This window comes from Corylus avellana, chromosome 8, assembly GCF_965113065.1.
Source record: "Corylus avellana chromosome 8, dhCorAvel1.hap1.2, whole genome shotgun sequence".
NCBI classification, from domain to species: Eukaryota; Viridiplantae; Streptophyta; class Magnoliopsida; order Fagales; family Betulaceae; genus Corylus; species Corylus avellana.
The window spans coordinates 22,409,699-22,423,102 of NC_142497.1; the positions used below are offsets into that span (position 1 = coordinate 22,409,699).

The 13,404-nt window shown below is 37.1% G+C and overlaps 1 protein-coding gene across 1 annotated transcript; it reads left to right on the forward strand.

Moving 5' to 3' along the window:
- The first annotated feature begins 7,900 nt into the window (after positions 1-7,900).
- LOC132162742 (ran-binding protein 1 homolog b) lies at positions 7,901-10,794 on the forward strand. Its single transcript, XM_059572970.2, has 4 exons — positions 7,901-8,178; positions 8,281-8,432; positions 8,544-8,669; positions 10,072-10,794. The coding sequence occupies exons 1-4, from the start codon at positions 8,024-8,026 to the stop codon at positions 10,335-10,337; spliced, it is 699 nt and encodes a 232-aa protein (XP_059428953.2). The 5' UTR covers positions 7,901-8,023; the 3' UTR covers positions 10,338-10,794.
- Positions 10,795-13,404: the final 2,610 nt, after the last annotated feature.

The window sequence follows — 13,404 nt, forward strand, 5'->3', positions numbered from 1 at the left end:
GTAACCAAGTGACTTGATGAGTTGACTCGTTAAACTCGATGTGTTGACCCTCCACAATATGGGCTGTTCGGTTGGCAATGGGACACAAACTTTGGCTCAGCATTGGGTAGCTGAAACTAGGCTGATAATTTGGGCCACAATGAGCAACTATTTGGGCCGATTATCCGACTGTGAGCCAAAATGGGCTAACTTGAGCCGGTGATAAGATTGGAAAACTTGATAATCCAATGAATGTGAATGTAGCACGTGTGGCACGTGCAAAACGTGCGCGGGGCGCAAAGGGCTCGCCAAAATCTGCCATGGTGTGTGAAGTGCATGGGATGAAGAATTGTACTTCAAAGTTTAAAGTGGCACTTGAAGGCATGTGCGGAGGCGTATGGTGAGAAATTTACTTCCCTCGGTTGGAAGATTAGCAACCTTCCACGCCTATTTATGTGGGTTAAAAATTAAAACACCAATAATGGTCGCCGGTGACGGTGCAAGTGATGGTGGGTAGCGCTTGAAAGTGCATGGATGGCAAAGAAATCTTTTATGTCGCTTGTAGGTTTAGGATTGCTTTGCTTGGCCAGCGTAGAGTAGATTAGGGCTTGTGAAACCATAGGTATTGTTTTAATTCCACAACAAGAGCTAAAAGCACCCGAATTTTTTTGAAAAACAGTGTGGTAGCGATCTCTAATCACACTTAACAATTGCAAAAGAAAGTGGCTCTAATACCGTGTTAGAATTAAATTCTAACATGTAAAAGAATTGAAGCGAAGAAAAAGATAAATATAAAAATTTGAGGTAATTCGACCTTAAGAGTCTCGTGTTCACCATTTTAAAGCTTGCTAGGCCTACAAATTGATCTTATTGACTTAAAAGCCAAAAAAAAAAAAAAAAAGTAAAAAAACAAAGAACATATATTATTTTGTTCTATTAAATGTCAGGTCTTCGTAGCATATTGATATTGAGAATATTGGTTTTTTTTTTTTTTAAATGCATATTGGTTGGTTTTAAATGATAAAGACCCTTCACAATATTGATCTTGTACTTAAGGAATAACTCAATCGTCTAGAACCATGCCTCATGAAGCGGAGGTCATTAGTTTAAATTCTCATTCATCAATATGTGTCACAAATAACACAAAAAATAATTATAATTATGAATAATAGTATATTATAATAATGGTAATTAATGATTTACATTCATCAAAAATCAACAATATTCTTTTCCTCCTCTTCCAGCTCGTAGTGGCAATCCACCAAGGCGAGGGTGGAGAAGACAAGGCTTTGTTGGTCGGCGGATCTAAAGTGGAACTTTAGAAATTTAGAATCGTCTTCTAACGCCGAAAGATTAAGATCCAAAGACAAAATATCTCTTGTTTGATCTCAACATGTTGGATGGAGTCTGCTGCAGCGCTTGTTGAAGTCGCCATATGCCGCCTCATGTGGGCACCGAGCACCTGACCGAACATAAACTCCAACCTACATATGGCGCACTCATGGATTTTGGCCTTCCCATCCCTGTTGAATTGAAAATACGAGAGAGAGAGAGAGAGTGCATTGCTATATATAGGAAAATGTTAAAAGAAGATGGGTTTTGTGATATAGAGAGCAATGAGAGAGAGAGAGCAATGAAGTAGGCAAAAGAGTGGGAGAGTGTGCATTGCTATATATAGGAAAATGTTAAAAGAAGATGGGTTTTGTGATATAGAGTGGAATTGTAACGAGTGTGGGGTGTGGGGTCAAATACCAACACCCCTAGTGAATGATTTTGCTAACAACCTCGCCAAAACACGGTAGAGACCCGGCCGCGCCACCTCCCAGACTTCACCTAGACACCACTTGAACCCGGTCAAGACATTGTTAGAACTCATCCAGACCTAATCGGGCAACTGTTGAGACTTCGTTGGGACTGGGTTGGAACACGATCGGTACCCAGTTGAGACTCGTAGGGACCTAGACGAAACTTACCAAACCTGGTCAAGACTTCATTGAGACCCGGCTGGGACTTCATCGCCATTAACAAGCACACTGCGAGTTTTGTGTCATTAATACTTTATTTATGATTGACAGCTTCGGAAAGTGATTAAGGCTTTAGTTTTGGTCCAATGTCATCCATCACCTATAAATTATAGTCCTTTATATCACCCAACAAACGAGAATTAGGTCGATCACATAATACTAGTCTTAATTAGGTTGTCCAGCTGAGATATTTTTTTCCCCCAAAGCAAATTCAAAGTCACATGATATATCATGAGCGGTGCAAGTAAAGAAATATTTGAACCATTAGTTGTAGAAAAATAGTCCACTATCCATATGTCTCCATCGTTAATGTTTGAATGGTGATTTCAGTAGTGCTATAGTTTTTTAGATGTTGGAGCAGAGTGTTTTGTGAAATGTTGACAGAAAACACTAAGAAACTAAAGTAAGTAAACACCTCTCGAAGGCAGTTTAAGCTTTATAGCATGATTTATGTACGTAAATTTTTCTTAAAATAGATAATGTTAATTAATTTTATAGCATTTTTTGCTGCAAGTTTACAGTACAGGAGTAGCAGTGACACTTCGGGGTAATTATAATATTGTATAATTATCGTCGCGCAGGGGATGGGGGGTAATGGCTTTTATTTGATACCACAAAACTTTGTGGCTCTTCATTTCGATAGCTCCTAAACTATGTACTGCATTCAGGTCCAGGTTGCTGCTGACGCTGGTTCTCAATATGGATCTGGAGCTATGCCGCATGGCACTTATGACATGCAAGGAACACATGTATATAGATAGGATCTCTGCAAGTTTTGGCATAACCATGATTTAAACCTCTTTTGCCACCGAGGTTAAATGGCCAGAAAATTTCGAGTCATATAGTTGATATTGTTTGTATTGTTTCTTATAACCTAGTTAATTATATTGCATTTCTTCCTAAATTGTAGCTTTTATCAAGATCATCTCATTCTTTTATGCTCCCTCTTTGGCCGTTGTTTGCTAGTCATGCTAAAAATCACACTTTTATTTCCACCACTATCCATTATGTTGATAGAGAAGTGTCAATTCACCATTGGACGCCATTACCCAATATGCTGATTTTGCAATGTTAATCAGTTCTCATTTTTTTTAAAAAAAAAAAAAAAAAAAGTGTAAAGGTGAATTGACACTATCATATCAGCATAGTCGAACATGACGAACAGTGGTAAGATAAAAGTGCGGATTTTGGCATTACTCTTGTCCTATTATTGTTGGTCATATACGTTGTTCACATACCTCCCATTGGGATCATTTCATTTTTTCTAGAAGCCCTAGTTAGCAAATTGCAATAATACTGTTGAATTCTGATGTTGAAGCTGGCCATAAAGGACTTACTTGGTTGGCTTGTGATCTCACCATCGGGGTTGGTGACAATTAGCTTGTCTAACTTGTACTCGCAAAGTTGGTAATGCTGGAATGTCAAGTGCTCCACGATCGGCCTGACTTTGTGCCATAGAGAAATTAGGGCAAGTACCTACACTATTTATAATTCAAACTTGACATTGTATGTCACACATACACACCACGCAAGCACGCACATGTGCACACAAAACGCATAGAGGATGTTAAGAAGTGGAAAAAGCAGTTTAGGTTAATGTTAATGATGCCATGCATGCAACATACATTGAACTTACAGATTATGAATTTTTTTTTTTTTTTTTTTTGATATGTTCACATAAGGGAAGGGGGGATTCGAACTAATGACCTCCGCTTCATTAGGCGTGGTCCACAGTCGATTGAGCTACCCCTTGAGGACCAGATTATGAAAAATTAAGGGCAAAGAGATCGAACTAAGCAACCAATAACATTTCATCTATCTTGTTCATAGCCGAGATAGAAACGATCACACAATGTTACAATCACTAGGAACTACGATACGAACATAATTAAGTATCGATGTATGCTGACTTAGTTAATGCCAAATCATTTTAACAACTATTCGAGCAAGTATTCAACTCAATTGTATATATAGTTTACCAATAATAATAATAATAATAATATAAAGCAGTCCCATCCTCTATTTTTGGAAGAAGAGCTCCGAATTCCAACACCATGTTAGTAAAAAATCAAGTATTATAATTGACGACCATGCAAGAGAGGTAATGCCTAGCTAGATAATAGAAGAAATTAGCCTACTACATACTCTCTATATCTCCATGCCTTTGGGACCTTCAAAAATTATAAATAAAGATAGAGCCCACACTAAATATCGTAAATTTAACAAAATAAAGAAATCCATGAAACTGCACACGGTTCAGAGTGAGCTACTCTGTCAACATATTTAGATGGATTTCCATTACCACAAATAGAGATGAAGTGCTAAAGCACAGTTCTTTAAAAGAAATGGTTAAAAAAAAAAAAACTAAAAAAGGGAACTTTAGTTTGCTCTCCCCCAGAACTTTCAGCCGATTTGATAAAACTCTCATCAACTTTCAAATCTCTCACTTTGAACTCCTGAACTTTCAATCTCTATCATTTTGGACCACTTTGTTAGTTTTTAACGTTAAACTCAAACGGTTTGACTTTTTATGCCCATTATACCCTCACCTGGAAACGATATCGTTTTGGGCCCCAAAACTACAATACCCACCCAGCTCAAAACGATGTTGTTTTGGACATTAAAATTATTATTATTTTTCAAATAAATAAAAAAGAAAAAGAAAAAGAAAAATATTTAAAAAAAAAAAAAAATCAGAGTCACCCCCATGACCGGTCTATGAGTGGTAGAACCACCCCATGGCTAAGGGGGTGGTCTGGCCACCCCAAAAGGCCAAAAATAAATAAATAAATAAATCGGATGTTTTGGAGGTAGTCGGACCACCAACGGCCTGGGGGTGGTTCAGCCACCCCCTACGGCTAGTGTGGGGGTGGTTGAACCACCCCAGGCCCTTGGAGGTGGTCTGGCCACCCCCAAAAGGCAAAAAAAAAAACCAATAACGGGAATGAATTTTTGGCCTTAGGGGGTGGCCGGACCACCCCCAAGGGCTTGGGGGTGGTTCAACCACCTCCATATCGGCCGTATGAGGTGGCCGAAACCACCCCCAAAACACCCAATTCCTTTTTTTTTCTTTTTTTTTTTGGCCTTTTGGGGGTGGCCAGACCACCCCCTTGGCCATGGGGGTGTTTCCTCCACCCTCATACCGGCCATGGGGGTGGCTCCAGCCACGCCCAAACCAGCCCTTGGGGGTGGTTTGAGCCAAATAGGGTGGTCGGCCAACCCAGGTCTCCTTTATTTTTTTGGTTTTTTGGCACCCAAAAATTCAGGTACCACGCCACGTGGCGCCTGAAAACCACAGGTACCACGCTACGTGTAAGGGTAACGTGGCACTCCATTAAAAACCCTAATAGAATCTTCACGTAAATACCAAGTGGTTCCATTTAAGAGAAGTTCCTCCCATTTCAAGGCCAAAAATTTTCGACCAAAGAAAAAATTCTTTCAATATGTTGATTCTCACAAAAATCACATACATTTTGAAATTTGTCAGTTTAATAGGAATATTCTTTCGTGAAAAATCTGCATGAAATACCGAGGTCCTATAAAAATGCTAGTGGGGAAAACCCTATTGCTTAGATGGACAGGCATGTATAACATATCCTCCGTGGCTCCATTCAAGAACTAAACAATATCCTGCATGAATTGGACAACTCTCTATCTTCTTTTTCATTGGCAATAAGAACTGAATTTGGTTTCTATTCCACCCTTCTCAGATGTCATACAGGCATTCCTTTAATCCCTCCAAGTATTATATGTCAAAATAAAATCTCTATGAAGTAATGCTGGATGGTTGTGACCATGATACTTTAACCACATAAATCCTCCCAAGTCTTTACAAATACATTTTCAATGTGAATAATGTTAAAGATCATATCCCATCAATATCTTATTCTACTAATGTGAAAGTGTCAATTAGTTTTACATTTTTTTTTTTTATATATAAACAATGGCTAATTGACACTGTCATATCAACATATCGAGATAGTGATGAGATAAAAGTGTAGTTTTTAGCATTATTCTTTCAACATTAATAAGTAATGCGAATGAATTAGGAATAACATCTAAATTACACTCAAAATCCTTTGAAGGCAATCGGCTTGGATTGTAAGCAACTTCGTGCTATTACTTTGGCTAGACTCTAAATCGAAAATTCTGTTAAAACTTCACAATATTTATCTAGGAAAAAAAGTTTTAGTGGCTCTTTAAGGTTCCATTTTTTGTTCAAACCATTCTTTACGATTTCAAATTTATTGAATCACTTCCTAAGGTTTAGACCATTATCAAATGACTCTCTTCACACTATTTCTGTTAACCTTTTATTGATATAAGTGATTATGTGGTCATGAGATCATATCATATCCATTAGAAAGCAGTACAAATGATCGACGTAAAAGGCATCACACATTCACTATTCTCGAATAGAGATCCTTAATAATTTTAGTTGCTTAGATTGCTAACGATTCGATAAATAAATGTAAGAAAGCAATTTGTCCGAGCAAGTCTTGAACAACATGCAGGGGCAGAATTACATGGGGGCTTGGGGGGCTTCAGCTTGTTTCCCCAAAAAATTCTCTCATATACCTTTTAATAATTCTCTCATATTTAGTGTCCAAATTACAAATTGATGGACGTCCGAGCCCTCACCCCACTCTCTTGGACTCCCTTATAAAAGGCGTGAGGTTCACACTTTTTTCTCATGAAGCCCTGCCCTCTATTACACACATACACTCTCTCATTTCACTATAAAACCCATCTTTCTCTTCTTAACAGCCGAATTCCGGATCTCTCTTTCTAGAAGAAGATGGTGAGCACCGAACCAGAGCACGAGCACAGAGAGGATGAGGGGCGGAATTGCATGGGGGCTTGGGGAGCTTCGGCTTGTTTCCCTAAAATATTTTTTTTTTTTTTTTTAGTTTTGACCCTCAAACTATAAATACTAGTTCCACCCCCAAGATATACATTTTAATAATTCTCTCATATTTAGTGTCCAAATTACAAATTGATGAACGTTCGAACCCTCACCCCACTCTCTTGGACTCCCATATAAAAGGCATGAGGTTCACGCTTTTTTTCTCACGAAACCCTGCGCTCTATTACACACACACTCTCTCTCATTTCACTATAAAACCCCTCTTTCTAGGGGTGAAAAAAAATATCGGAAACCGGGACGGGAACCGAGAAACCAGGAAACCTAAAAACCGGTTGGGAAACACCGGTAACTTGGGTGCCCGATTCCAGTTACTAGTTTTGAGGTTTTTAAATATCCGGTTATAATCGGGGATATATATATATATATATTCCAATCTAGTATATTTATTATTATTTTTTTACTCTAGGGTTCACAAAAATTGTAAATCATTTCTATATTTTCGAATTTAGTATATTTATTAATATTTTTGAATTTTTTTTTTTTAAATTAAGCCCAAAATGTTAAAAATTAAAAAACCGGTTAGCGGAACCGGCCGGTTAACTGGGTATCCGGTTCTGGTACTAGTTTTAAAAAATAAAAAATTGGTTACCTTGGCTTCGGTTTCCAATTTTAGCCAATAATTGAAAAACCGAAACCGAGTTTACACTCTTATCTATTTCTTTTCTCAACAGCCGAATTTTGGATCTCTTTTTCTAGAAGAAGATGGCGAGCACCGAACCAGAGTATAGGGAGGATGAGGGGGCGGAATTACATGGGGGCTTAGGGCTTCAGCTTGTTTCTCGAAAATTTTTAAAAAATTAGAATATAGCCCTTTTTTTTTTTTTTTGATAGTTTTGACCCCCTAAAATATAAATACTAGTTACGCCCCAAAATATACCTTTTAATAATTCTCTCATATTTAGTGTCCAAAAATTACAAATCGATGGACGTCCTATCCCTCACCCTCTCTCTTGGACTCCCTTATAAAGGCGTGAGGTTCACGCTTTTTTCTCACGAAGCCCTGCCCTCTATTACACACACACTCTCATTTCACTATAAAACCCCTCTTTCTCTTCTCGGCAGCCGAATTCCGGATCTCTCTTTCTAGAAGAAGATGGCGAGCACCGCACCAGAGCACGAGCACAGAGAGGATGAGGAGGCTGCCGCCAACGAAGACGAGGATACCGGCGCTCAGGTCGCTCCGATCGTCAAGCTAGAGGAGGTCGCCGTTTCCACTGGCGAGGAGAACGAAGAAGCCATTCTCGAGCTGTACGCTTTCTTTTTATACATATGTTGATTGTATTGTCCCCAGGGTTTGGTTTTTTCGCGGATCTTTTGAATCTAGGGTTTTTATTTGATTTGGATTTGTAGGAAAGCAAAGCTATACCGATTCGATAAAAATGGGAAGCAGTGGAAAGAGAGGGGCGCTGGTACGGTGAAGTTCCTCAAGCACAAGGAGTCCAACAAGGTGCGCCTTGTTATGAGGCAGTCCAAGACCCTCAAGATCTGCGCCAATCATCTCGGTCCGTTGCTTTATGTTTTGTTTATTTTTATTTTTATTTTATTTTTGGTTGTGGTTAGGGTTAGGGTTTTCTTGAATCTGATGTAACGGACTGACTTGTGTATATTTGCAGTTATTTCGACGATGTCGGTGCAGGAACACGCCGGGAACGAGAAGTCGTGTGTGTGGCATGCGACCGATTTCGCCGATGGTGAATTGAAGGACGAGCTTTTCTGCATCAGATTTGCTTCCATTGAGAGTGAGTCTCGATATCTTCAATTGAGTTACAGTATATTCGAATTCTTGATTGGTAAATCTGGATTTTCTTTAGATGCTACGCAAGTGTTAATCTTTTCAACTGCTGGAAGATTAAAATTTTGATGAATTTGATGCGGTTCTCAAATGAATATATGTGGTTTATAATTCTCTTCCGTCTAGTTGGGAAACTATTTTGAACATCATTTGAATTTGCAATTGTGTTTGATCTGAATGTGGATTTTATTGAAAATCAATATGAAGATAGAGATTTTGACCCTAATATGCCTGCTCAGAAGAAAAAAATGGAATTGAAAATATGATCTCAACTATCATCAGTTGTAACTTGTCTTAAACACAGTTGGGTTTCCCTCGATTTGCTATAGATTCGAGGCCAAAGTACTTTTTTTTTATTTTTTTTATTTTTATAAGAGTAATAAAGTTACGTTGGTATTTTAAGATTACTTCAGGGTGTAATTGGAAGAGAAGCCTCTATTCTTGGGTGATATTTGTGTCGAGTTTGAAATGTGGTGTTGGTTTTTGTGCCATTTATTGATGCTAGTGAAGTGGCAAAGAGAGCATTGTTCTTGATTTAATTACAAGACCAAGTTAGAATTTCATGACATAAAGTTATGGTAGTGGTTAGTGAATCTGGATCTAGGTTGTAATGCCTGAAAATCAATACGCTATATTGGAGAACTCATTAAGCATGCGAATATGTGAAGGACTATTTAACAATGAAGCCTATTGGAATGAACTCGTTAGATTCGGAATGAGTGTCATATTGCCCTAGCCATTATACTTGGGGAAAATCAATTGGAAACTTAAGAGTGAAGATTTAAACCCAAACTTTCTTTAAGTATGCAAAAACTTTGTTATTATTAGTTGTTGCCTAATAATGTCATCTTTTGGATTTGAAAGTACAAGCGGGAGCATAGTGACTTTTATTCTATATTGACAAACAGAGGAAATTTATTTCTCTTTAGATGTCAGGTGCCTACTGGCTTCACGAAAGTGTTTTATTAAATATGTGTTGACAATCAATACTGAAATATTGTGCATCTTGCCTTTTCTTTAAATTCTCAATAAAGTGTTGCATTGGTCAACTAGCACATTCTGCAGTTCACTTAATGTATTTTATGATAATGTCCTGCAGCATTGTCATGTTCTATTTCCTGTTGGTTTAAAGAATTACTTTCTGATTGCTGTCGACCTTTGGTATTGTAGCAAAACTAGAGTATAATGAATGTTTTGCCTTTTCTCTTTTTATTCTTTTGATTTTCTTAGTTATGAAAGTTTTGCGTTTTCTCTTTTTATTCTTTTGATTTTCTTAGTTATCACTCAACACTCCTTTTTGAAGAAATTATTCTCTTATGTAGATTACTAATATTTTGTTTCTGTATCAGACTGCAAAACCTTCATGGAGAAGTTTCAAGAAGTTGCTGAATCCCAATCAACGAAAGAGGAAGACCAAGAGACATCTGCAGCTGCTGGGCTTCTTGATAAGTTGACCGTTGAAGAAAAGAAAACCGAGGATGAAGCTGGTGATGATGCCCCTGTTGCATCCGAGGATGAAGCTGGTGATGATGCCCCTGTTGCATCCGAAAAGGAAATTAAGAGTGATTCCGAAAAATCGGAGAAGAAAAATGAGGAGCCTGCTTCCTCCTCTTAAAGACGATGTCTTCTGATGCCATAGAGACCTGGCCATAAGATGAGGTTGTTTGGCTGACCTTTTCCCACCCATGTCTTTGATATATTCATGCAGCTGAAATTCATTGGGTGTGAATTATGGGTTAGATGGTGGTGAGGTTCTTGCGTCCTTCATTTGGGAGTCTTTTTTCAATATTTGGTCGAACTTTGTTCTCGTTTGCGTATTTGAGGGTTGTTTTTGCAGTTTGGGCATGTCTTAAGGTTTTTTCTAAGCAATTTAAGTACATGGTTTAAGCTGCGGGTCGTTAAGCTCAGGAGGGGCTGGAAGAAAGAGTATTATAAAAATAGAGTTTTTGTTGGGATATTATTTCTTGTTTTGTGCAGAGTCTGGAATTGTTATCTATTCCATATATGAACGAAAGGTTGTGTCTTATTGTCAACAATTTCCTGGAAATATATTTCTTCTGCTTGTGTCTCAAGCTACAATCCATTTTGACCAGAGTTTGATTGATTGTGTGGAAAGTCTAGTTTAATGGGGGTATTGGACAAGCAAAGATAAAAAATAAAAAATTAACCTTTTGTGCTAGAGACGGATACATAATGAAATAACAAGAGTGCCAAATTTAACCTCTTTTTATGTTTCCAACTCATCATTCAAAAAGCCAAAGTTTTTCTTAGAAAAATGTCTCAGATTATAAAGCGTAACCTAGTTTTCAAGTCACCCATGGATTATTGGCTGTCAATGCTTCAGAAGAAGTTCTGGGTTATAATTTCATCGGTTTGATGATTGGGCCGAGAGGGAATGCCCAGAATGGTTGCAACCCACCGTTATTCTTATTTGGGAGTTCTTTTAAAGAAAATCGTTAAATGCTTTGTGAGTATTTGTGGTTTGTCTCTTTGTCAAAATAGACTCTGGTTTTCGTTAAGTGTCGTAATGATAATAATCTGAAAGAGGCAGACGGTATTTTTGTTCATTATTTTTACGGAGAGACACGTCAAATTAATCAGCAATTGTCATGTGTTCATATATTTTAATAATTTTTTTTTAAAATCTTTAAAAAAAAATTAAAGAACTAAAACAAAACAAAGATTTTTATTTTATTTTTAGTAGCTGCAACTCCCATTTTGCCAAAGGAGATGAATTACTATTGCCAACTAGGGGTGGCTGAACCACCCCAAATGGCTAGCGGTGGCTCGGGCGCCCTAAGGGTGGTTCGGCCACTCTCATCATTTTTTTTAAAAAAAATTGTTTTGATTTTATTTGTTATTCTTATTTTAAAATAATATGATGTTATGTATGAGACGAATGTCACATAATAAGATGCGTTGACATGTCTCTCTGATAAAATATTGAACGAAAGTACCATATGCATCTTTCAAGTTATTACAAGATGACAGTTTTATAATATTCCTCCAATCCAGTTTAAATAAAATTTCTGTCAAAAAATAAACAAACTTTTTTTATAAAGATCATAAAATATAAAATTAGTCAGAGTACCTTATACTAAGACTGACCTTTTTAGTGTAGGGAGCTCCATCTTGAATTGCATTTGTCATGGTCTAGATTGTATTGGGCCTTATATATAAACATTTACTTGGACCTCTCTACCTACATTTAATCAAAGGATCCAAAATGTACCAAAGGCCCCTCACAAATTAAAAAAAAAAAAAAAAAAAAACAAATCTATATGGCTTTACGTGGTGATTCAACTTGACTAACCTTGGTATAATGATAGAAATTATATTTTTATTTTTTATTATTTTATTTCACTGACACAACAGTGTTAAATTAGTCATTGATTTTTTTTTTTTTTTTTTTTTTAAATAACTAATTAGTACTATCATATTAACCAAATAAGATAGTGGTATAATAAAAGTCTAGTATTATCAACCAAAATTATCGGGTGAGGATCCGTTTTACGGTTTTTGGTTGCATTTGAATGTAACAACACATTGCACCATTAAATCTATCCTACCCTCATGTGGTCCTGCTACCTCAGCAATCATGGAAGGGAATGTCATCTTCTCAGCTATGGCATGCCATTTCAACATATGCACCCGTGCGTGGCTGAATGATTGGTTGGCATGATGGGCCATGGAGGAACCCGTTAAAGCACAGAGAGTTGGAGCATTGCCTTACTCTTTTTGTCCATGAAAGCAACTGTTAGATAAGGCAGTAAGTCCCCCCGTGAGGCCATGACCTTTCAAATGGGAGGGGGACTCACAAAAGTCCTAGCATTGAATCAAAATGGAAGAGCCATAAATCTTTGACATAGAAAGGGCACCTAACATAATACCCCATCCCTTCTCTCATTCTCACACTCTCTCACACTGTCATTCTCTCTTTTCAAATTTTATCAGCCTTCAATTATAAACATTGACACGTGGACCCCAAAATAGGACAAAGTTTGTCCTTTCGGCCAGAGAAAATTCATCAGATTCAATCTATTAAATTAACATATCATTTTAGAGTATGTGAAAAGTGCAGTGTATTAACAATTTCAATGATAGGACAAAATTTTTCTCTCAATTGGGTTTGAAGAAATTCTTCCAATCCAATCTGTTAAATTAACATCAGCATGAGTTACACGTTAAAAAATTTTCATTCTAATCTAATTTAGAAGAAAACTCTATCGACCGACTTAGTTGTTAAGATGGATAGACCATCAATCAATTTGCCCATAATGAAATCCAATAATTGTATAAACTAGTACTTGTACTGCTGGAACCCAATGATACATAGAGAAACAACCAAAGTCAGATTTGGTTGTTAAGGAAGATATCTTAGTTCCTAATTATTCATCTTCTAATCCAAATTCAAAGACAAACTTTTTGACCATGACGTTTCATCATGGCTGAGGATCCTCTGACCAGTTCAATATGATAGTCCAAGTGTCAAGTTTAATGAACCTGGATAAAAATTTCCTCTAAATAGGGTCGGAGAAAATTTATTATCATATGTCTCTTAGCATATGAAAAACATGTAATTAACACATGAAAATCAACATATGCTTTTCACACGATCAATAAACACATGGCAATAATATAAACTAAGCTAAAACAGATTCTTCTAACATAATTTGAAAGAG